At 61.2% G+C, this 23,621-nt stretch overlaps 2 protein-coding genes and 1 long non-coding RNA gene across 4 annotated transcripts; 1 reads left to right on the plus strand and 2 right to left on the minus strand.

Moving 5' to 3' along the window:
- Positions 1 to 3,017: 3,017 nt before the first annotated feature.
- LOC114010211 (uncharacterized) lies at positions 3,018 to 11,125 on the minus strand. Of its 2 annotated transcripts, XR_008746195.1 has the most exons (4): positions 10,971 to 11,125; positions 10,420 to 10,449; positions 8,009 to 8,089; positions 3,018 to 7,736 (listed from the first exon to the last, which is right to left on the minus strand). It is a non-coding gene; the product is annotated as an uncharacterized LOC114010211 (long non-coding RNA). The 2 variants fall into 2 exon arrangements; XR_003551567.2 differs by having other exon boundaries at positions 8,009 to 10,449; positions 10,971 to 11,123.
- Positions 11,126 to 13,118: 1,993 nt separating this feature from the next.
- On the minus strand, positions 13,119 to 14,328 carry CRYBA4 (crystallin beta A4). The gene is made up of 5 exons (XM_005230485.3): positions 14,290 to 14,328; positions 14,046 to 14,164; positions 13,724 to 13,865; positions 13,438 to 13,580; positions 13,119 to 13,266 (listed from the first exon to the last, which is right to left on the minus strand). Exons 1-5 carry the CDS (start codon positions 14,326 to 14,328, stop codon positions 13,119 to 13,121), a joined length of 591 nt encoding a protein of 196 aa, XP_005230542.3.
- Positions 14,329 to 19,384: 5,056 nt separating this feature from the next.
- Positions 19,385 to 23,277, plus strand: CRYBB1 (crystallin beta B1). The gene is made up of 5 exons (XM_055796601.1): positions 19,385 to 19,528; positions 20,444 to 20,562; positions 22,296 to 22,435; positions 22,511 to 22,703; positions 22,985 to 23,277. Exons 1-5 carry the CDS (start codon positions 19,388 to 19,390, stop codon positions 23,163 to 23,165), a joined length of 774 nt encoding a protein of 257 aa, XP_055652576.1. The 5' UTR covers positions 19,385 to 19,387; the 3' UTR covers positions 23,166 to 23,277.
- Positions 23,278 to 23,621: the final 344 nt, after the last annotated feature.

Raw genomic sequence — 23,621 nt, forward strand, 5'->3', positions numbered from 1 at the left:
TTCTGCAAAGGTGGAAGAAGAAAGGATGGCGGCTTTGCACACACAGAAGTTTGTAACTTATATTTTAATTGCTTCAAGATGTGCCAGGATCTCCTGTCTTAAGCTTCGGCTTTACTCATTATTCCATACATGGCTTTTGACTCTGCTGCAAGGTATGAAATAGTCATAACCATCTGGGAAACAAGTGGATTCCAGCCTGTCGGCATGGCTTTCGTGGCTCTTCCTTGCCTGGAGGCGAGCGTCCATGCTGGCCGCCAAGGACAGCCAGGCACCTGCTTAAACCCTCCCCACAGGAGGATGCTGCTGCTGTCCGCACATCGCTGCCTGCACGGTGCTGCCTGCACAGTGGAGTGATGACTGCAGCTGGTAACAGTTTTCATGCAGTGGCTCTTCCCTGCTTTCCCCTGGTTTCCAGGGGTATTTCAGTGCAGACCCTCCAGGACAGCAGGCAGGGTGATGCAGCAGTGCCAGGCACAGTCCTGGTGGTCCCTGGCTCCTGGCAACCGTGGGTCTCTGCAGGGTTCGCTCCCAAACGGGGCCTGGCAATGCAGGAGGCTGAGCATTAGCTGATGCAGATGTGTTTCCCCAGCTGGCACCACCACAGCCCTGGGTGTAAATGCCATTAAAAGACACCCGAAAAGTTCCTGAAGCATCTTTCAATCTGTACTACCCATCTTTTTATCATTTTCAGAATATTAACTTGGTGGAGCATTAGTTGTGGAAATGAGAAGTAGCCAGAAATAAATTAAACCAGGAAAGAAGCTCAGTTTGGGACTTCATGATTTTAATTAGTATTACTTCCACCTTCCTAATGAGGTTAGGTCAAGAGGCTGCATGTGCAGCCGCATTTCAACCCACACTGCAACACTCGGGCAGAGCAGAGTCCCCCTGCGGTGGCCCTGTGAAGGGCTGGGGACAGCAGAAGATGATGCTTCCCAGGATTGAGCTCCCGGACTCGGGGAGAACCCTCAGGGAGGGTCAGTGTGGTGGGTGTGCTGCAGGGTTACAGCCCTGGCATGGCCACTGCCTCCAGCGCCTGTGGGTGGGCACAGCTCCATTTGCCACCTGGGGCGAAGGAAGCAAAAGGAAAAACTGAAATATTTTTTTTCCAGGTTATTTTTGCAGATCTGGGAACAGAGACGCTAAACCTCCCCACGCAGTGCAGTGCAGGCAGGACTCAGGCAGAGCTGCCGGCCTGGGGATGTTTCACAGCTCCTGAGCAACACCCACCCCCAGTGAGCATCCTGGGACCCCCTGGGCTCTCTGTGCACCCACCCAGTGACTGGTGCCAGCGCAGCCAAAGCCAGGCAGCGTGAGAGCAAGGGCAAGGGGGATTGCTGGGAGCAGGGACACCTGGCCAGGCGGCCCCTCTACCCCCCACCCCAGCAGCTTCCTGCACTCCCCAGGCTCCAGGCACAGCTGGGTGCTGCTGGTGCTGGTCACCAGGCTGGCATGCTGCCCACCTTCCCAGGCCCCTCGGCAGCTCCGTGGCCAGCTCTGGGGGCACTGGGGAAAGCCGGTGGTGCTCAGGGCTTTCACAGTCCCACCGGCAAAGCCCTGCCCGCAGGGACCCTCCCTGGCTCCCTGCCTGCGGTGGCAGAGGCACCCGCGCCGCTCGCAGCCACTCACACAAATGCCACATATCAATTTCACAGAATCGCTTCGCAATTTGATGCAAATGAACAACATTCCTCGTGCTCGTACACATTTTCTGTCAACATGTGTTTGAGAGACTTGCTGTGACATGTCAAAATGCTGCTTACAGGGAGGAAAATAAACACGGCGGTTTGGCTGCTGCCCTCCACTGCCGGGAATGGCCAGGCACAGGCCAGAGCTGAGCCCCCTCCCCACGGCAGCCGATGGGTCTCCAGCCTCCCTCCCAGGAGAGGGCCAGGCAAGCATCCCCGCTCTATATGACCGTTGTGCCTTGAGCTGGAGCTGCCACCCCGTCCACAACGCCTCCTCCAGAACTGCGGTGTCCCCGGGCTTTACTCCGGGCAGCGCAGGATGCGGCTGCCACTCTGCCAGCTCCTGCCTGCTTGGGGGAGGTCTGGGCTGACACTGACCCTGCCGGGAACAAGGCAGGGACATGCACAGACCCTGGCACTGCTGCTCATGCTGCTGTTGCTGCAGACATGGGTTTGTACCCCCCAACCTCGCTCCCATGCCCCCCACCTTGCTAAGCTGTGCACAGATCTGCGGGAGCTGCTGGTGGCTGCGGGGAGGCTGGGGTGCTGGCCATTCACCCCTTCCCCGGGGGGCTTGGGGTGCTCTGCAGCACCCAGGCATCCATGGCACATCTCCGGCCGGGGCTGCCCTGGGGAGTGTGGGGCCAGACCGGTCCCTCTGCCCTCGCTTCTGCCACTGGCTTCCAGGGCAGGGTGCAGGCAGGGTGTGGGCAGGGTACAGGCAGAGCTGTGGGCAGGGTGCAGGCAGGGCTGCAGGCAGGGCTTTCCTGGAGCACGAGCTCCACCTGCCGCACCCTCCCGGGCCGCGGCCAGGCCAGCATCGGCGGGTGCCCGGTGCCCCACGGGCCGGGCCGGCAGCACCCTGCGCCACGGACCACCCCCCGCGCCCCCAAGATGTGTCCCCACACTGGGCACGAGCCCCGCCGCTCACCCCCAGCCCCGCGCTGCCTGCGGCCGCCCTCCCCCACCCCCGCCGCATCCTCTGCTGCCTGCGCTGCCTGCACTGGGTGATGTCACTTCTCGGCTCCAGGACAGTGCCCGGGGGGTGGGGGTGTCACATCCCTCCTGCACCCTCCCGCGGTGCCCTGTCCTGCCCCTTCTTCCCACCGGGCACCCAGGGACCATGGCATTTCGGCCCCCTCCTGCCCTGACACCCCCGCTGGGTGGCCCTGGCTGCCGTGCAGGGTGCTGACATGGCAGTGGTGAGAACTGCCTGGCCCCCACGTGCCCCACGCTGTGCCCCATGGCATGGGAGCTGGGTCACCCCCAGACCATCCTTGCCCGGCTCCCCCAGGCCCCCACACCCCACAAAGACACCAGACTGCGGGGTGGTTGCACACTTGCCATGTTCACAGCAGACATTACAGGCAGTAGGGACATCCTCAGGACTGTGGGGACCCACAGGACTTCCACTCACACCACAGAGGCAGCCCCAGGATCCCCTCCCCCAGAGCATCCTTGCCCCACACTGGTCCTCAGCCCCACCGCGGCCATGCCTGCTCCCACCGTGCTGGGCATGAGGCGGCAGCGGGGTCCTGCAGAGCAGGGGCAGCCCCGGCCACCTTGGGCTGGTGTGCCCTGGGCAGGATGGTGCCCCCAGAGCCAGGCATCACCCCCAGACCTCTACACCCCACATTGCTGCTGAGGTGGCCTGGCCTCACATCTGTCATCGCTGCAGCTGGTAAAGGGGGGAGCTGCATATCATGCCCCGCTTGTGCTACTGCCTCCCCTCTTCAGACAGCCCTGGGGGCACCAGCAAAGGGGGACAGACAGACCGACAGACTGACTCCTCTCCCAGCCAAGGGAAATGGGGAGTAGGGGCAGGGAACCCCGAGGTGCTGGGGGAGAGCAAAGGAGCAACCTGGATGTTCCATGAAGCCTTTCTTGCCCCCCAGCCCCTCCCTGTTCAGAAGTGGTCATCTGCAGGGGGGCGCAGCCGCCCCGCAGGCACTGGTGGCCTGCCCCCACCGAGGAGGCTGTGGGCAGCACTTGCTACCTATGCGGCTCGCATTTGCCCAATGCATCCTCTGGGCCATCTGGGTGACTAGTGGTCCCATTGTTCCCCTCGGTCACTTGCCTGGGGAGGTCCCACTGGGCACAGGGCTGGCTGGGGGGCTGCTCTGGAGCTAGAAGAGGGATCTGTGGGGGCAGAGAGGGCAGTCCCTTGCAATGGGTGGTGGGCTCTGGGAACCCCAGCCCAGTGTTCGTGGCACTCCTGACCTGTCCAGGAGCCCCAGACCTGCCTGCTCTGTGCCCAACCCAGCTGGTCCTCCTGCTCACTTTTCCCCCAGCCCACAGCAGAGCCCTACCTTCCCTTTCAATTAAACACAGGAGCACCAGCCCAAAAATCCCCCCTGGCCCCAGCCGTGCCAGGAAAGGGAGGCACATGGTTAGTGGGTTAAGGTGGAGGTCGGCAGCCGTGGAGCTGGGTAGGGAGGGGAGCCCCGGCAGCGCAAGAGCCCCCAGCTGAAGGGCCAGGCTGTGGGCAGTGCAGAGCAGGGATGCCAAGGGCAGGTGGGCAGCATCACGGGATGAACCTGGCTGCCCCAGGGACCCTGCTCTGGCTCTGACTTCCAACAGCAGGCAGGAGAGCTGCTGTCGGGTGAGACTGAAGTGGGCCAGCGCCTATGGGTTATCTGGGAAGGTCCTCATCATGGGATTAGTGAGCACAGGCCAAAGCCAAAAGAGAGCAGCCAGAGATGGATGCTGTCCGGATCTATACACACCCCAGACAGAGCTGCCCTCATGAGCCTTGGTTGAGGCAGCCCCCCACAAGCCGCCCCACAGCCATGTCCCCCCAGCAGCCATGGTTTGGGAGTCCTCATGAGCCAGCCCCTTCCCGGCCAGCAGCACAGGGCTACCACCCTCTGCTGGCACGCAGAGCTTGGTTCTGTCCCACTGGTACAGCCAGCACTTCATGCTGAGGGTGTCTCAGCACAGATCGCTAGCCTGCATGCCAAACCCATACAGATGGGCCAGATCCTGAAGCCTTAACTCTGGCAGAATCCCTGTAGAGGCAGGGGATGTTCATCCGACTAACAGATGGACAGAAAGCAAAGCACAGGCTGCACCCCCATGACAGCCTTACAGCCCCCTGGCCCTGCCAGGCAGCCAGCAGCAGAGCCACCCTCCACCACCCGCTGCCCGCTCCTGCCCACTGGGCTCGTGGCCGAGCCAGGGGGACCCTGCAAGTACCAACCCAGCGGTTAGACGCAGCCCTCGGTGCCGTGCAGTTAGTCAGGACCACGCTGCTGGCAATGGCTTCCACATGCATCAAAGTCACAAGAAAAACTGTGGAGAGACAAAGGGAGTGAAGAGAGGAGCCCGGGAGCACCCTGCAGCCACCCTGGCACCCATGTGCCAATGTGGGGAGCAGCATGAAACCATTCCCCATGACAGATGAACTGGGGCCCCAGCAGAGCGCAGAGCTTGGGTTCTGCTGGGGCTCATGGCAATAACATCACTCTTTGGCTGAATCTTTCTGCAAACTGGGTTTGCTGGACCTTTACAGCCATTACCAGTTGCTATTAACATTTTTCCACATTGTCTTATTTCTGTTCCAGCCTCTTTTCCTCATTTAGCCACAGGAAATTTCCTGGAAAACAGAAGGCCAATTAGGGAAATTTTCAAAGCTCCCCAGCCTGAGTATCTTCCCTCCCATTGCACTGAATGGGAGACAAAGATGCTCAGCAGCACTGAGATTCGGGTTGCTGCAGGCTGATAACCAAGAGTCCAGAAGGAGGCCACTGTTCATTTATCATGGCAAATAGTGTCCGAGAGTTAAAATGCAAAGAGTATTTGTTAGTAGCAATAGAGAAATAAGTCAGGAACAATTAGTACAGGTTAGTAACAGAAGCATGGCACAATCGGTCTGACTTAGAGGACATACATACTGGAAGAGAAATGAAGAGAAAAGCAGCAACGGTTAGTTTGTTTAATTCAGTTCAGGAATGTGTTAGTAACAGAGATCTACTGGCTTAAAAAGGAACTGAAAAGCTTCTGCTGATAAAACCGTTTTAGGCTCCTAGTCAGCAACAGACTCCACAGGCAGACCCGAGCACGGCGTGCGGGGAGAAACCCTCTCCTCATGCCAGCAAGGGCAGCAGCGCGGGGCAGGGGCTGCCAGCCGCCTCCTGCCCGCTGTAGGGGCTCATGCTGCCTGGCCCTGCCTGCGCAGCCTGTCACCAACGCAGCAACGCCCGGCACTTATAAGCGTACTTACCCAGCTTTTCCGTTCCCCTTTAAAGGCTGTCGGCGGTTAGTGCGAGGTGAGACAAGGCCGGTTAGTAGGGCATGCGCTGGAGCCAGTTAGTGAGTTAGTCCGTTTGCCAGGGGCTTGGGCAGCCCCTGGCAGCCCTGGCAGAGGGGGTGGCAAGGGTCCCGGAGGGTTAGTAGGTTAATATCGGAGCACAGCGGCAGCATGCAGAGCCAGTCCCGGTTAGCGCCCCGCCGGTGGAGAAGCACTTTACCAGGGTAGGGTCTGTGTGGCTCCTGGGGACGAAGCAGGGCTCTGGCTCAGGACAGTGAGAGGTGTTCCTGGGCTTTGTCACCAAACTGAGATTTGGGAAGGTGTTAGCGGAGGGTTTAGCCTGCAGTAATGTAAGGCTTTCTGAATTAAATGCTTTGCAGGGACCTGCCCCTATCATCCATGCTGGTGAGGTACAAAACGCCCAAGCAGCGTGTGCCCACACACAACATGTGTTTCCCACCCCTGGTACTGGTGAAAATGAGAGATGGGCTGCACAGAGGAGACAATCCTGGCAGCGCCAGACTGTGACTCAGCATTGCAAGGCTCTGGGGTAAGGGCACAAAAGGAGCCGGCAGAAGCAGAGAGGGAAGGGGTGAAAACATTACTGGAGTGCCAGGGGCAAGGCTACAGGCAGCTCTGCAAGAGCAGGGCTTCTGCAGAGACAGTGACAGCTGCTCTGGGTCTCCACCAAGCTCCCACTGCCCGTGGAGGGAGGAGGAGGTCCAGCAGGGAAAACCATGACACGAAGCAGAAGAAGGGTGCCCAATAGCTTATCCCCTCCCCATCAGAAGCTGCCCCTCCACGGGGCTGCATGCAGGAGCAGGCCGCTGACCGGTGCCAACTGCTGAGGGGTGGCAGGAGCAGTAGCTCTGAACCCTGCCCCAGCACCGAGGGCACCCTTTGCCCCATGTTCCTCTGGGTCACCTCCTGCTGCAGCACTAGCTCCCTCCATTCCGCATGAGGATAATTTTCCATTGTGCACTTCAGGGGGCTGTGTCTGCCCTCAGCCCCCAGCCCACTGCCCACCCAGCCTTCCCACCTGCTCGGGGGACGCTTGCTGGAGGGGGCTGCGAGGGAAGGCAATGGTCACACCTGCTTATGGGGCCACTGGGAGCCCCACATGGCCCTGCAGAGGCCTCGGGAGGAGGATGCACTGCCCGTGTCCCTCCCCATGCTCTACAAACCAGATGTTTTCTCAAAGCAGAGTAGAGGCAGGATCCTGCCAGGACATGACGCTGGCAGTGCAGGGCACTTCCAGAGTAGAAAGCACCAGGACTTTGCTGACAGAAGGACAGGCAGGATCAGTGGGAAGAACTGGGGTCCCTTTGGGCTCTGGCCATCCTGCCTCCTTGAGCTGGCACAGCTCCACTCCCATCCCCTTCTCCTTCCTCCTACATTACATTCGGTGCAGGTGATGGGTCTCATCTTGCCCAGACCCTGCCCAATGCCAGGGAGGGCACATGGGGAGGCCCATGCACTGGGTCTGGCTGGGATGGAGCAGCAGGAGGGAAGGAGACCTCAGGACCTTGTAGAAAAAATGTGCACACATGCAAACCCATGTCCTCAGGTGTCACCACCGCCGTCTCTTCAGCCATGTCCCCTGCAGTGGCCAGGCTCATGGCTCCAGCCCATGGCAGCTGGCACCGGGTTGCTCTGCTGGGGCTGGCCCGGCTCTGGCATCCATGTGTGGGCAGCGATGGAGGCTCCCCAAGCTCTGGCTCCCTGAGCTCTGGCTCCCCTCCAGGCATGGCCAGTCTGACCAGGCAGGAGCTGGGGCTGTGCCCCTGGGGCTGGTGGCACTGGGGAGCAGAGATGTTATAAGACCCTGGGCAGCATGGCAGCCACCCCTTCCCCACCACTGGGCATGCATGGGGGATGCATCATCTCATGCAGGTGGCCCTGGGGATGGTGTGAGCCCACAGACCTGGCTGGAGCCTGGGGAGAGCCCACAAGGGGATGGGACCCTGGGAAGGAAAGTTGGCTCCCAGCTGCCCAGGGCCCTCCCAGGTCATGAGGAGTGGGGAGAGCATGGGGCTTGCACCACCTGTGTCACTCTCCCTGGGGGTCCTACCTGTGGTCAGCAGCTATGTGAGTGCCGTGCAATGTCCCCCCGTCCTGTCTGGTTGCTCCACCGTGGAGGCTGCTCAGGGGACTGTGTGTGAACAGACCTCAGGTCAGTCATTAGCAGCTGCAAAAGAAAGCAACCAACGCAGCAAGGGAGAGCAACACGGTACCGTCATCCCCAGGCAGAGCTGAGCTGAGCCAAGCCGAGCCAAGGGGGGATGCATCGTGCTGCTGGGAGCCTGGCAGGAGGGCCGGGCAGGGCAGGGCAGGCAGGAACACAGGCAGAACCTCCCTTGGCTCCCCTGCCGTTCCTGCAGCTCCCCATTCCTGCAGGATTAAATCCCTGAGGCAGGATCCTCTGCTCTGAACCCCAGCACTGCTGGCACCATTCCTGGTGCTCACAGGGTGGCTGGGTGCTGCCCAAAGCTGGGGGCAAAGGGCCAGATCCTGCAAGACAGAGATGTAAGACCTCTGCTGGGGAGATGCTGTACCAGCACCCAGCCTGCCCTGCACAGCTTCCCCCTCCCACACGCTGGGCTGCCCTGGGGAGCAGGGACTGGCCCAGTCATCCTCCCAGCTCAGGCAAACTAACACCCCTCTCCTGGCACGGCCTCAGGGCAGCACGGCAATGCCCAGCTGACTCCTGCACTAGATGAACACCCTGCTCCACAAGCACCCCCCCAAAGCCAGCACTGCCCCTTGGTACCCAGGTGCTCACAGCAGCTCCTGCAGCTTGCAGGCAGATGGTGCTGGGTTCTGCTGCAGGCAGCAGTGGGGCAGAGGCAGGCAGGTTGGAAGTGAGGGAGCTCCAGCCCATGCTCCCCATGGGGGACCTGCACTCACCCCCACTATGTGCATCTGCTCAGCTGCCCACTGCTTGCTCAGGGACACCCAGTCCCCAAAGAAATACCACCTCTCCCTCCTGTGCCTGTCCCCATGCAGAGCAGGAGGGAGCCAGACCCACCAGCAGGAACAGAGTAGGAGGCACCGGGAAGAACCACACCAAGAGTGATGACAATGCCCCAAACTGTCCCTGCCTGCTCTGCAGGGACTGCCTGCCTCTGCCTCTGCCACTGCCACTGCCACGAGGATGTGGGCACACGCGGCTGGCACCATCAGCCAGCCTGCGCTGCCTGCCTTCCTCCAGCCCTGCCCGCGTGGAACAGCCAAGGCTGGTCCTGGGGGAACTGGGCCGAGATGACTCTGCAGTTCAGCTGCGGAGCTGCTGTTGCTTCTCACGGTTCATTGTTGCCGCAAGTTGCAGGCGCTGCCTGCAGGATAGTCCCTCTCATGAGGACAGCACGTCCAGGCAGCATTTGCAAACCAGCTGCTGTGGGGCAGCTGGGTGGGGTCTGGGCAGCGGCAGGCACCAGAGATGCCATCCAGCATCTGGCAAATGGACTCCCCTGCCTGGATCTGAGCGGGAAGCGCCCATGGTGGGGCAGGAGGGACGTGTCTGCATGGGGTGACTGCTGCAGGATGGCCTCTCTCACCCAACAATGAAGTACATCCCAGGAGAAGGGTGGGGGGAGAAAAACAATTTTGTGTGGGCAGCACATAACCAAACACTAATCTTGTGCATGGCAAGCAGTGATTACCAGCTGCGAGCTCGACTGCCGCTGCCACACAGGGCTGGTGGCACATAATTTGTCCCTGGGGCTGAGCGCCCAGGAGCACTTGAGTTAAACAGGGGCTAGAAAAACCTTTGAGCAAGGAGGAAGGAGAGGAGCACGAGTTCCACTGCAGGCAGGAGCAGGGAGGCAAGGGCAGCAGGCAGGCTGCCCATGCACAGCAGGCACACCACTGCTGCGAGTGCCCATGTGCTCCCGCTGTGCCACAGGCACGGTGCGGTGCTGGCTGCTTTACTTACTGCCCATGCCCGGAGAGGTGATCTCTGAGAGGTGTCGTCTGGGCACCCCAGATCCCCCAGCTCCTGGCAGGGTGGCCAATGTGCCCCTGTCCTCAGCACTGCCCACCCTCGCTGCCAGCCCGGGCTCTGGGGCTGCCTCCCTTTGTCTGCAGCTCTCAGGGCTGGGCAGCCTGGGCAGCCCTGGGAGAAGGAGGGGGTGAGAAAGGCTCCCTGCAAACCCAGAAACAACTGAAAACCTGATTATTTCTGGGCTCCTCCTGGCTCCCTGGGGCAGGATGTACTCACACACAGAAAAGGCGGTGAGACAATGAGGGAGAGAAAATGGCTCCCCAAAAGCAGCCCGGATAGCATCTGTCAGGTTTGCTCTTTGCAGGGGGAAGGGCTGTGCTGAAGCGCCCTGGGGGGGTGCTGGCCCCAGCCTCTTCTCTAACCCCCTACCTATCACCAGCTTTAGGAGAAAATGGTGGTTTCAAGACAAAGAAGTAAACCAGCATTTTTGGCTACATTTCCTTCCAGGAGCATTGAAAATCAGGCAAGAATCCATTTACCTGTCTCGAGCCCTATTCTTGATGAGGTTTCTGGAAAAAAAAAAAAAAAAAGGAAAAAACAAAAAGGAAAAAAAATACAAACAAGCGGTGCATCAGTTAATATTGACTGTGGTACCGGGGATGCAGACGGTGCGCAGAGGGAGCCAGGCCCCCCGGGGCTGCCCAGGGCGAGCATCGCCCCTAACAAAGGGAGTGGGGCCCGGGCTGCCCCAGCCTGGTGTCCCCCGGGAGAAGCTGGTGGCTCCAACCCATCTTGAGCAGGGGAATTATTTATAATCAGGAAATAAGAATATATGCGGTGGCGCTTTTTTAATTTTTTTTTTCGAGACGGAGCGGCCAGAGCAGAAGCGCCTGCCGCTCCGCAGCCTCCCGGGAGGGATGCCCGCAGGACCCGGGGCAGCATCTCTCCCTGCTCCTGGCTGTGCATCACGCCCCGAGGTGGGGGGCGGCCCCCGGGGCTCCGCCTGACGCCCCCAAACCCCACCAGCGCCCGGAAAGGAGCCGCACTTCCATCTGGAAAACAGCAGCGAGAAAGATAAGCGCGGCTTTACCTGACCCACAGGGGAAGGCTGGGCTCGGGGACCGCCGGGCTCCGCACGCTCCTGGCCGCCGCGCAGCTCCTTTGTGCTGGAGCTTTCCAGAGAGCATCCCTGAGAAAGGGATTGCCATGCAAACTCCTCCTCCTCGCAGCCCCCGCCGGGCCCTACCTACGGCGCAGGAGAATGCTGCAACTCCCATTAAATTTTAATGCTGGAAATGCGGCCGAGCCACCTGCCCCCCCCTCCCGCCGCCCCCCGCCGCTCCTGCTGCGGCAGACCCGGGGACACCCACCTCCCTGCAGCCGGGCCCCCCGCAAAGGCCACCGTGTCGTCGTCCCCCACGCCAAGCCACCGGCCTGCCGTGCTGGCACGGGCGCACCCCCACGGCCATCTGGGGGGGCGTGGGCACCCCACACCCACGGGGGTGGCACAGGGATGAGGGGTGGGGGACACGGGGCAGGGGCGCTGGGCAGGCCACCCGGGGACACGGTGTGCAGGATCCGGCCGTGGTGGAGGGAAGGATGGCAGAGAGGCCAGCCCAGCCTGGGGACACGGTGGGGGGCAGACCCCCACCCCGGGGGCCGGGGGGCTGGGGCTCTGCAGCTGCTGGGCTCTTGCATTGTTCTCCAGGTCGTCACCAGATCCCCGGGGACCCACTGGTCCAGCCGCCAGCTGCCTGCCATGCCTGGCTGTGTGCTGGCCCTGCTCCCGGCACCCCGCAACCCACACCCCGCCTGGGGCTGGGCAGGGGGGGCTGGCCAGGATAGGGGTCCCCACCAGATGTGGCCATGGAGGGGCTGGGGAGCTCCACTGCTCCAGGGCTTGCTGACTGGTGACCCCGGATGGGTTTGCCCTGGGGTGGCAGGAGGGTTTCATTCAGCCCATCCCAAAACTTTTTGTTTCTTCTTTTACTCTGCATTTTTAATTGTGATTTCCTGCAGAGAGAACCCTTCCTGGGCAGCATTGTCTCCGATGGTGATTCTTCTGCTGCAGAGGTCAGGAATGGGACATTTTCATCACATCAAACCTTTTCTCCAGAGCTTTTCTGAAATGAGAGATTTTTGCCAAACCAGCCTTTTCCCTGTCACATTTTCAGCTTCAGTTAATGGCCACTTTCTCATGAGCTGAAGAAGATGGTTTATCGGCAGCCCCCGACTGCTTCTTGCTGCCCCAGGTTTCCTGCAGTGACAGCCCAGGTCCAGGCAGGGAGGAGCAGGCCCTGCCCGTGCCCGCCGCGCTGCTGGGGCAGACAGAGCCACGAGCCTGTGGTGCCACCTCGCTGCTCCAGGGCCACCACGCAGCTTGGCCTGGTCCCCTGCACCGCTGGAGAGAGGAGCTTGCCTGCCTCTGCCCTGGGCTGCCCGCTTTGCCCCAGGCAGGGGAGATGCTGCGAGGCTGGCAGGTGCTGCAAGCTGGTGTGGGTGCAGGAGTGTGTGCATGGTTGTGCATGAGTGCAGGGGCATGCATGGGTGCAGGAATGGGTGCAGCTGCAGCTTGCTGGATCCTGCAGCTCCTTCCAACTCACGAGCAAGGCTGAGGCTCAGCAGTTGCCACACAGTGTTCTGCTCAGCCTTGCTGCAGCTGCTGCGTAGCCCCCGGCTGGTACTGGCAGAGCAGGTGGAGTCTGTGGGGCGGTGGGGATGTGTGGGTCTGGCAGAGCCCCTGAGCCGGCAGTCAGGCTGGTGCAGGGACAGGACAGACACGGTCCTCACAAGCGGGATGTGCAGCGCTGTACAAGGGCTGCACTGCTGCTGCTGTTGCTGGCTCAGGACCCAGCTCCTCACCCCTGCACTGGGCCTGACCACCGTGCACTGGCCCCCAGCCCCACAGCTCCTCCGAGGCTGGCCAGGGGGGCAAGGGCAGGCTTTGCAGCTCTGTATGTGAGCTGGGCAGGGGCTTCATCTGCCTCTGACAGGGACATGTGGATGCCTGTGCTGGCTGCAGGGGCAGAAAAGGACAGTCGTTCTCCCCCACCCCATCCTTGCCCCTGCAGAGCCTCCACTCTGCTCCCGGCCACACACTCCCACGGCACCCCCTCCCCAACTGCCAGCGTGCCATCTTGGACAACTGAGCCTTTATTGAGCTTTGCCCCCGCCGCCCCGCGGGAGAGACGGTGCCCAGGGCATGTGGCTGGCGGCATGGTGGCTCCGGCACCGGCGGTCACTGCTGGACCCTGCGGATGGACTGGACCTGGCCCGTCTGTGCGTGGGAGCCCCACTCCCGCACATGCTTGTACTCGCCCGCATGGCTGTCACTCTCGAGGAGGTACTGGAAGCCCCGGTACCCTGGGTACTGCGAGCAGACCCACCTGTGACAGAGCAGAGAGCAACGGTGGCTCAGGGCTGGCAGCACCATGAAGCACCTTGCACTGCAGGTGCTGGGCAGCAGGTAGGGTGCCCGCAGCTGCCAGAGCATCCTCAGCTCTGGTGTGTGCCCCCAGTGCTGGGTCCTGGCAGAGCACAACCCCCGGGGTACTCACGCGCCGGAACGGACAAGGAAGGAGCCCACGGCGCTACTGCCCCAGCCCAGGGCAGGCAGCGAGGGGCAGTCATCACTCAGCTCCCCCCGCTTGCCCTGGAAGTTCTCTTGCTCGAAGAGCATCAGCCTGCTGCGCCCATGGTCCTGCCACCAAGAGGAGCATGGTGTTGGCATGGCTGCCCTGCCCAGCCCCCTGGCTGGCAGCTGATGGTGGGTTCTGGGCACCAGCCCAGCAGTGGGCTCCGGGGGCTGGCCCTACGGTGGGGAGCCGGGGCAGGGGCACTCACAGCGCAGGCAATGGGGCGGAAGGAGCACATCCTCTCCACATGGTAGGCGTTGCTGCCGCTCCATGCCTCCCAGCATGGGTACTCGCCGCGCTCCAGCACAAACTGCTGCCCTTGGAAGCCGCAGTGCTCGAAGCCTGCCCACCTGCCGGGGTGGGAAAGGGGGGTGAGACCTGCACCCTGTGGAGATGGAGCCATTGCCCAGAGGAGGCAGCCCCATGGCTCAGGTGGCAAAAGGCACTGGAGAACTCCACCCTCCAACCCCCCTGCCTCCATGGAGTCCCACAGCACCATGGGGTGGCAGTACCCTGTGACCCTCACTCACGCGCCGCTCTCGATCTTGCAGGAGCCGACAGTGCTGAAGCCATGCTCTGGGGTGCTGTAGCAGTCAGCGGTGAATTCATGCTTCTTGCCCTGGAAGAAAGCCTCATCCCACACCACAATCTGGGGAGGATGGAGGGAGTCAGTGGGCTTCATGGGGGCAGGGACCCCAAGTAGATGCTGCAGCCCCATGCCCAGGCATTCGCAGGGCTCAGGCTGCATCACTGGTCTTCCCCAGGTTCCCATACCTTCCAGAGACCGGAGGATTTCCTGCAGCGATGGGTCATGCTGGCTCTGCCAGGGCACAGGGGAACAGGACCATTAAAGCCTGCCCCAGAGCTGGTACACTGCTGGCCCCCATGAGCCTGGCCTCACCGCTGCAGCCTGGCCAGACCCACCAGCCCTGCTCCAGGGCTTGGCCCTTCCTTGGGACCCCATGTCCTGGGACCAGGCTTTGGGCCATGCTTTGCACAGACAGTCAGGCAGATGGAGGCAGGAGGCTGCAGGTAGCCAGACCCTGCTCTGTGGGGCTCATTCCAGCCTCTGCCTGGATGAAAATGCCCTCAGGAGCCCACACACGTCCCTTCGCTGGTGGCATGGGAGGCAGTGATGGGGTTGCTTCATACTGGAGCAGGCAAAGAGCAGGGGCTGAGGCTCTCCCTGCCCACCTGGGGCTGCTGTCTGGGCCACGTGGAGCAGCGGGTGTCTGGCAGGACAGCCTGACAGCACCTCAGTGGGGAGAGCACGCTGCTGCCCGTGCGTGGCACTGCCCATGCCTGCTAATGCCCAGGGAGAGTCCTCCTCCTGCAGGCAGATCCCCGAGGCAAAGCCCCTGTGCAGGCAGCCCTGTGCGGGTCCCCAGGTGTGCTCACCATGCACAGGCAGGGCCAGCACTGGAGCTGCAGCCAGGGCAGCACCGAGCCAGGAGTGCTGCAGATGTGGCCGCATGCCCATACTGAGCAGCAGCACCCCGCCACGCTGCCACGGCCAGCGGTGCCCTCCAATCCCCCCGCCACCGTTCCCTGACGCATGTGACGGCAGAGCAGTGCCATGGCCCATCCCCAGTGGCTGCCCTTGTCTCATGCCCTGGCTGCAGGACCCCGCAGCCCTGGCCGGGTTGTGCCTGTGAAGCAAGGTCCAGCCCCAGCTCTCGGATCCTCCTCCACACGTCCCCACATCTGCTCCACTCCCAGGACCCAGCCATGCCGGGCAGGGGCAGCTGCTGCCAGGCTCCCGTGCTTACCTGGGGTGAGGCACTGGTGCCCGGGGAGGTGACATGTCCAGCAGCCCTCCAGCTGGGTTTTTATAGCCTCCAGATAGAGACAGAGCCCAGGAGAGCATTACTGAAACCCCTAACTCAGCACATGGCAGGGAGGAGGGACCGGGCAGAACAAAGGCGATGCTGCAGGGAAGCTGATGAGCCGGGACACCACAGCTCCTGCTCCCCTGGCCCACCAGGCACAGGTTCTGACCCCCAGCCCTGCAGCTCCAGAGCCAGGGCATCGACCCCGGGGTCTGCCAGCCCTCCTGCCAAGTGCCCTGCCCCAGCTTGGGACTGGGCTGGGACTGTGCCCCCCAGCTTTGGCAGAGCTCCTCCTGCCCACGGGCAGCACTGCTTGCCCTGTGCCTTGGCTGGGTGTGCTGGGAGGTTTTGTCACCTACGTTTCTGGGAAGTAGGAGAAAAGACCTGTCTCTACTTGTGGCAGTGCATGCTTCTCCTGCTAGGGCAGAGCAGCTCTCCCTGAAAGTCAGAATTGCTCTTTTTCAGGTTGAGCATACAGCAACCACGGAGCATCATTGTAACAAGCAGGGAACAGGCATGCAGGAAAGGAAGGGGCAAGCTTGCAAAGGCATGAGAGGGACTAAAGATGCAGATCAAGACTTAGGGAGTGCTGCAGCAGGCTCCTGCCTCTCTGTGCAGGGACCTGAAAAGAGCCCGCTGCATCCACAGTTTGGGTACCTAAACACCATCAAGCTTTGCTCATGGTGACCCCCCCGCCAAATTGTTCTGGGGTTGTGCTGGGAGCGTGCAGGCTCCGAGGGCTGAGCACCTTGCAGAGGCACCCACACAGCCTGCCCCTTGGAGCAGGGAACACTGAGGCAGAAGCAAAAGGAGGCTGTTGGGCTGAGTGGCAAAACCCACGTTCCGAGGTAGTGCTGTGTTTTGGGACAGGATTTGCCAGGAAACTGCTGGGTGGCTGAGCTGAAGCATCCTCCTTCACACAGCTGCAGCCCTGGCAGCTCTGGGCACCATGGGGAAGGCAGAGCAAGTGAACACAGCAGCTGGGAGGAGGGTGGTCACATGCAACGGGCTGCTCCTGGCTGCAGTGGGGCTGCGTTGGCTGTCCCTGACACCTGCAGCCCCCAGCAAATGTGTGCTTGGCACAAGTTGTCCCCAGCCTCTCACCATGGCCTGAGCTAAAGTCAGCTTGCTGCTGGCCACCAGCATGGTGACGACAGCTCACTTGCTCTCCGTGATGTGCCCCATCACTGGGACATGGTTCTGTAGAGCCTGGGTTGCAGCTGGGTGCACTCACAGTGATGCTCAGTGCAGGGGATGCAGCAGCGAGAGCTCCACATGCAGCAGAACAAACCCCTCACACCTGTGCCTGCCAGGGCTGAGCTGTGTCAGCTCCAGCCATCTGCACCAGGGGTGAGGCTTGGGCAACCCTTGCTGTGTTTGAACTGTGCATCCCATGTGCCCGTCCATGCTAGGGCAGGGCGGTGCAGCGAGGGGCTGGCACAGGACAGGCCGGTGCAGCAAGGGGCTTTCCAGAGCACCTGCAGCCAGCAGCAGGGATGCTCAGTGGGGAGAGCAGGGATTTTGTGTCCAGGGACTCCAGAACCACCGAGAACAGATCCCAGCTGTCAGCCTTTGCACAGCACGGACTCTGGGAAAATCAAAGTAATGACCAAAGCAGCACAGAGCAGCCATCAGGAGTAGAGCTCAGTGCCTCCAAGCACGGTTTTCCAGTGGCCAGTTCCAAGGGTGCTGGGAGCTGGGAGGGAAAGCAGAGCAAGATCAGGGCAGCAGAAGCTGGGAGTGGGTGAGACCCGCTGATTAATGCCCAGGAGCCACAGGTGAGGCACAGCAGTTAAAAAACCTACCCTGGCTCTGAGAGGAAGAGAATGCAGATTAAAATAGAAATCTGTCTAACAAACATGAAAATGAATGCAAATTGAAAGCCATGAATCATAAAAAGCTGCCCAGCATCAAGGTGAGAGACCAGACTGCCAGGAGTGCCCAGGGGAAATGGGGCAGCAGCACCTGTGCCCGGCCATGCCTGCAGGCACAGCCCATCCCTCTGTAAAACCATGGGAAAAGAAGAAGGGATCAATAAATGCTTTTTCTTCGGGATTTTGGCAATAGTCCAGGGGGTGCAGCTGAATCCCACTGCTGCTGGTTGACACTTCACTCTGGAGAGGAATAAAAGATGACGGCAAAACTGAGGGCTCTGAGCTTTCTGAGCATGCACCCTTGGGTGATTTACTGCTGCCAGTCATGAAAAGCCAGACCAGGAGCGCTGCTGCTGGGTGTTGTGGGAGGCTGGGGGTATTGGAAAGGACCAGGAGGAAGCAAGTGTGCAGGTATTTACATGACCAACAGGATCACAGCAGGCAAACGGGGAGACCCACTGACCGGAGGCTTGGTGGGAGTCAAGGGAAGGTTCCCCCAAGGTGCCTGTTGGTGCAGAGAGCAGCCATGTGGTGCAGGAGATGTGGCACTGTGGGTTGAGCTGCCCTGGGGACTGGTTACCCAGTGTACCCCTGGCCAGCCACCGTGCAGCCCCCCCGCCGTCAGTCAGACACAGCACTGGTGCACCCAAATCCCACCTGTGATTTGGTACCGTGCAGTGTGGTGATGGCAAAAGTAGGGATGGTATAGAATGAGCTCAGCACAGGATAACTGGGCTAAAAACTAGCTAATGCCCATGCCAGTGGATGCAGTGAGTGGGGATATCCTCAATAAAGAACACCATTTTCAGGGACTGGGGTGGTCGGGAAAGTGTCAGCTTTGATTACACAGCATTTGGGAAAACCCAGCTCCTGAAGCATTTGAAAACACTTAAGTATTGCATCGTGGCATTTTCAGTGCATCACACTCAGGTGTTTGTGGGCATAGAGTGATGTTTAAAGGAAGAGATCAAGTGTTTAGAGGGAGAAATGAGCACGGTGCAGCTATAAGGCTGGGCACCACGAAGCCATGGCGCTGCTGGTGCACCCTCCCTGGATGCAGCAGCACTGCAGCTGAGTGCCCGTGCAGGTCTGGTGGCAGGGGCGGTGGGCAGGGGACGGTGGCGTGCCGGCACCGGCTGGGCCGTGGGAGGGCTATATATGCCCTGCCAGGGCGGCCGCACGCGGGGCAGCGGGTGCTGCCGCACGCTGCAAAGTGGCACGGTCAGGTCTTCTGTTGTGCCGCAGGCACAAAGGAAAGTGCTGGGTTCAGCGGCTGGGCACGGGGCCGGGGAGAGGCTTCCAGCTCGCCCAGCGCTTTGCAGGATGTGATGACTGGGCGGCCGCGCAGACACTGATGAGCTGGCAGTTCCTTTGTGCGCCCGCCTGGGGGTCTGCCCTTGCCAGGCTATAAAGTGGGGGCCTCGCTGCACCCCGAAACACAAGCCCGCTCACTCCAACAAGAAGCAGCAGCTGCCCAGGTAAGAGGACAAAGTCCCCGGGCACCGGGCTGCAGCCGGACCCGAGGTGGGGAGAGGGAAACGCAGGGTCTCAGCTATGGCCACCGCTGTGGTCACCATGTCTGGGAGAGTCCCGGTGCTCAGCATCCCACCACCCTTCGCTCCCCCAGCAGCTGCTGGTGACACCTGCGGAGCTACCAGCAGAATGCCTGCTGGAGGGCCTCAGCAAACCAGGGCTGTCCCCTTCCCACCCCCTCACACACTGCCCCGGTGCCCAGCCAGGCTCCCAGGCATACCCTGTGCGGGATGGCCCCAGCACCCAGGGCAGCATCAGGCCCCAGCCTCGCCAGGGAGAGCAGGGAGACACCAGGCACTGGGGCTCAGGGCTGCTTTGGGCACCCCTGCAGTGGTAGGATCATGCTCAGGGCTCTCCTGACCACAGAAGGAGAGTGTGGATACCTGAGACCTCCCACAGTCCTCCTGGTGAAGGCAGGACCCCCTGCCTGTGTCTGCCAGAGAACTCCCCCTTGCAGCTCCTCTCCCAGCCCCAGCCACCCACCCCATTGCTGAGCCCCCCCATCCTGATGCAACCATCCCCGAGGCAGGGCAAGAGCTGGGGTGGGGGGTGGGTGCCCACATCCATGCCTCCCCTCTAACCTGCTGCTGCCAACTCTGCCTGGTGCCCTGTTCCAGACTTGAGCCCAACACCACGATGTCTGAGACCACAAAACCCGCTGCTCCTGGCCAGGCTGCGGAGGAGAAGGAGAAGGCAGCCCCTGCGCCAACTCCATCCCTCGACCCTGCTCCCATCACAAACAGCAAGGGCGAGGAGCCCTCCACAGAAGCCTTCAGGGTAAGCCCTGCTGCTCCCCACACACAGGGACACGGTCCGGGGCTGAGAGATGGTGGCAGCATCCCTGGGGCGGTCAGCAGGAGGAGATCGCAGGCATCCCAGGGGGAAGGACCCCTGCTCCGAGAGCAGGAGGGGAGCGCAGATGATGCTGTCCCTCCTTGCTCTGTCCCTCCCAGGGGCACAGGCTCATCTGGCACAGGGTTCAAGCAGCTGCCTGTGGGGCTGCTGCAGGAGGGATGCTCCAGGTGCCCCTTGGCTGGGATGGCTTGTTGGGGACCGCAGGCTTTGGAAATGCTCTGCCTTGGGTCATGGCGTCAGGGCTGGGTGCTGTCACCTGCTCCCTCCAGTCACGGGCGGGTGTCCTGTAGTGCTGCGGGGGGGTGGGGGGTTGGAGGAGGAGGCTGTGAGTGACAGGGCCAGCACTGAAACACGGCAGTGACACCAGGGCAGTGTGTCACCAAGGTGCTGCGCTGGGGCTGGGGACAAGGGGCAAATGATGTGAGGGCCCCAGTGACACTTTGCGCATGCCAGGCAGCCAAGGCCACAGCGCGGATGCAGCTCTTGGAAAAGCACCTCCTTCCCAGCCCAGCTGGGACCCGACGTGGGCACCGGCACAGGGAGACATGGCTTTGCAGCAGCAAAACCTAGCACAGGATGAGGCTATCTCTGAGCAGGGATGTCTGTCAGGAGGGGATCTTCCTGTGCTCAGCTCATGTTGAACGGGGCTGCTCAAGCAAAGCGCAGCTCGGCTTGCCTGGGCACCAGCCCTGAAAACCTGCAGGAAGCCTTGGAGATTCAAGGTGGTTGCATGGGGCAGTGGGCTTGTGTGTGCAGGGTCCGTGCAGAGACACACAGCGCTGCCTTGCCCTCCCTGAGCATGCCTGTGCCTGTCCAACCCTTCCCCTCTGCTCCCAGATCATCGTCTTTGAGCAGGAGAACTTCCAGGGCAGGCAGATGGAGTTCACCACTGAGTGCATGAACCTGGGGGACCGTGGCTTCGACCGGGTGCGCAGTGTCATCGTCACCTCTGGACCGTAAGTGACCCCAGCCACGAAGGGACCATGTCCCTGGGGATGCCCCGGGGAGGTGGAGATGTGGTCCTGGGGAGCAGCCCTGGGCGCAGTGTGACATGCAGGGTATTTCCCTGCAGCCCAGGCAGGGTACGGAGCAGAACCAGCACAGGAACAGAGCTGGGGACCCCGGGTCTCCTTCAAGGAGGGCAGGATGATGTGGGCAGGTGGGAAGGACGCCAGGGTCATTTGTAAAGCCAAGGGCACTAGAGGCAAAGCTGAAAGCCAAGGAAATGTGTCCATCAGATCTGCTACCTGAAGCTGCCCATGAAATGCAGGAGACCTATAGATTTTAGAGAAGCCAGGGTGAAACAAGGCACGTGCCTTGGACCAGGCTGGTGGCCAGGACCACCGTGGAGACAAAACTGGAGCGGGCAGGGGAAGGCAGGCAGGCGGCCCCACACGCCTGCCTGCACCCCAGCAGCTGAGCAGTGATGAAAGGGCTGGGAAGCTCTGAAAGCCATGGGAACAGTCGACACAGGCAGGGACAAAAATGATCACCAAACCAGATAACAGAGCAGACAGATGATCTTCATGTTGAAAGAGCATCTGCCCGTGGCTGCACCCGGCTGGAAATGCCGTGCCTGGGAAGGCAGCCTGGCAGCAGCGGAACAGCCAGGGGGTCTGAGTGCTGCCGGGGGTGGGGGTGTGTGGGGATGGTGTGCATGGGAAACAGCTTGCCCTGACAGCAGCGCTGAGGGACTGGGCAGGGTGACCTGTGGTCACCTTGAATGACACCATTGTAGCACCAGTGATAACTTTTTATTAGGAACCCAGAATATCCAGCTCTTACTGAAATGGAAGAGGATGGAGCAGCCTCAAAGGAGCTTGGGTGGGATGCCTGGGAAGCTGCACTAGATATAGAAAGGGTGAAACTTGGAGAAGAGGGTACATGTGTCATTGGGGTCCTCAATTCTCAGAGTGTTCTTGAGAGTCACTGCTGAGACTCTGTGCCCAAAAATGTATGTAGAGGAAGATAAAATCAGTGAAGCTGAGCCTTAGAAGTCAGTGTAAGGCGACGCTGTCTATGGCACTAGAACACATCTCCTGCCATCAGGAAAATACCTGTGGGCATCGGCAGAAACAGCCCCGTGTTGCATAGAAACGTGAAACAGCAAGTGCAGGGCTGTTCTGCTCTCAAGGGCTTTTGGAGCCCAGAGCCTGTGACATTCATAGCACAGCAACACCTTCGTGGCATTTCTGAAGAGGTGACATTGCAGCTGAATAAGCCCTGAGTGCCCGCATCCTGGTAGTGGGATGAATGCCAGCTCTGGCTGACGCTGGTGCAGTGAAGCATGCAAGCATGCCAGGATCCGACAGCCAGGGCAGCCCTGGCTCAGGCTTGGCGGTGCAAGAGGGAAAACAGTCAAAGCTGCCTTGGGGTCCTGCCGCTCCCTGGGCTGAGAAAGGGGAGCACTGCGAGCACACTGGTGTCTGCTGCAGGCCTTGAATGCATGCACCAGCAAGCACTGAGCTGAGAGCCTGCTGGCTCGCTGCTTCACATCAGCCACCGGCTCTGCACATACCACAGTGTCTAGGCTGGGGGAAAGATGGGAGCAGGATGGTGGGACCAGTCCTGACACCCGCAGCCTTTCTGGGTGCTGAGAGCCCAGGTCTGGAACCCTGCAGGCTGGCTGAGCAGGAATGGAGCTCTGGGTGGTGTCTGACCCACTGTCTTGTCCTACCCCTCTCCCCAGCTGGGTGGCCTATGAGCAGGCCAACATGCGCGGAGAGATGTTCATCCTGGAGAAGGGCGAGTACCCTCGCTGGGACACCTGGTCTAGCAGCTACCGGAGTGACTGCTTCATGTCCATGCGTCCCATCAAAATGGTGAGTGGTCCAGGATTGGAAGGCACCCAGCAGGGTCTGGCCAGGGCCGGATCTGTGCTGCTCGATGTCTCCCTGCAGCAAGCTCCAGGGCTTTGGCCGTGCAACCCAGCACCTTCCCTCTGTCTTCCCCAGGAGGCTGAGGACCACAAAATCTCCCTGTACGAGTCTGCTGACTTCAAGGGCAACAAGATGGAAATCCAGGAGGACGACGTGCCCAGCCTTTGGGCTTACGGCTTCTGCGACCGTGTGGGCAGCGTGCAGGTGCCCAGTGGAACGTAAGCCGGGCTGCAGCAGGGGCTGCCTCCTGCCAGGCTCCCTGTCCTCCCCTGTGCCCCAGCTTGCTGCCTGCTGGTCCTGAGCACCCACAGGGGGCTCTCGGGTGCCCAGAAAGTGCCACATGGCTGTTTTTGGTGGCATAGCCTGTCACCCAGGGGTTCGCGCCCAGCACACGGGAGGCAGGGGGGCTCTGCTGGCTTCTCAAGAGCGTGCCGGCCATGTCACTGCTGCCTGTAGTGGCCGACCCCACTCAGGTGCCCTTTGTTTGCTTTCCCTGCAGCTGGGTGGGGTACCAATATCCTGGCTACAGAGGCTACCAGTACCTCTTTGAGACTGGAGACTTCCGACACTGGAACGAGTGGTCTGCCTTCCAACCCCAGATCCAGTCCATCCGCCGCATCCGGGACATGCAGTGGGACCAGAAGGGCACCTTCGTCACCCCCGACGCGCCCTCCGACTGAGCGTGCCGCCTGCTAGCTACGAGTCCTGGGCCCCGTGGGGCACCCCCGCCTCCCCTCGCACTCGCCTGCTCAGCACTTTCCTTGTACATTGCACATTCCCTGGATGTACTCTACCTTGTGAGGCAAATTAAAAAAACCCAGAAGACTAGAGCTGCTGGGGAGTCCGTGGTGCATGAGCTGGCGCTGCTCTCCTGCCCCGCGCCAGCCCTGCGCTGGAAGCTGGGTGGGACGTGGAGGGTGATTTTCCCAGGGGAACCACACTCGGGCAGGAATCCCCTCAACACTGGGGCTGCAGCGGGGGGGATCCTGGTGAAAGGAGGAGCATGCATGGGACAGCAGGTGGCGGGAGGCTCCTCCAGCCCCTGTGGGGCCTCTCCCGGCTGCGGGGGCTCAGGGCATCCCAGGAGTGGTTGCACCATGGGGGGGGGCTCCCTGCTCCCTCTGTGCCTGCGGGGT

Source organism: Falco peregrinus, chromosome 2 (assembly GCF_023634155.1).
Source record: "Falco peregrinus isolate bFalPer1 chromosome 2, bFalPer1.pri, whole genome shotgun sequence".
In the NCBI taxonomy this organism is placed as follows: Eukaryota; Metazoa; Chordata; class Aves; order Falconiformes; family Falconidae; genus Falco; species Falco peregrinus.

Coding starts and splice junctions, on each gene's coding strand:
- CRYBB1 (XM_055796601.1), top strand. CDS start 19,388: ATGTCTGAGACCACAAAACCCGCTGCTCCTGGCCAGGCTGCGGAGGAG. Junction 19,529..20,443: donor CCTCCACAGAAGCCTTCAGG/GTAAGCCCTGCT, acceptor CTCTGCTCCCAG/ATCATCGTCTTTGAGCAGGA. Junction 20,563..22,295: donor GTCATCGTCACCTCTGGACC/GTAAGTGACCCC, acceptor CCCTCTCCCCAG/CTGGGTGGCCTATGAGCAGG.
- CRYBA4 (XM_005230485.3), bottom strand. CDS start 14,328: ATGACCCATCGCTGCAGGAAATCCTCCGGTCTCTGGAAG. Junction 14,165..14,289: donor AATCCTCCGGTCTCTGGAAG/GTATGGGAACCT, acceptor CATCCTCCCCAG/ATTGTGGTGTGGGATGAGGC. Junction 13,581..13,723: donor TCCGCCCCATTGCCTGCGCT/GTGAGTGCCCCT, acceptor TCTTGGTGGCAG/GACCATGGGCGCAGCAGGCT.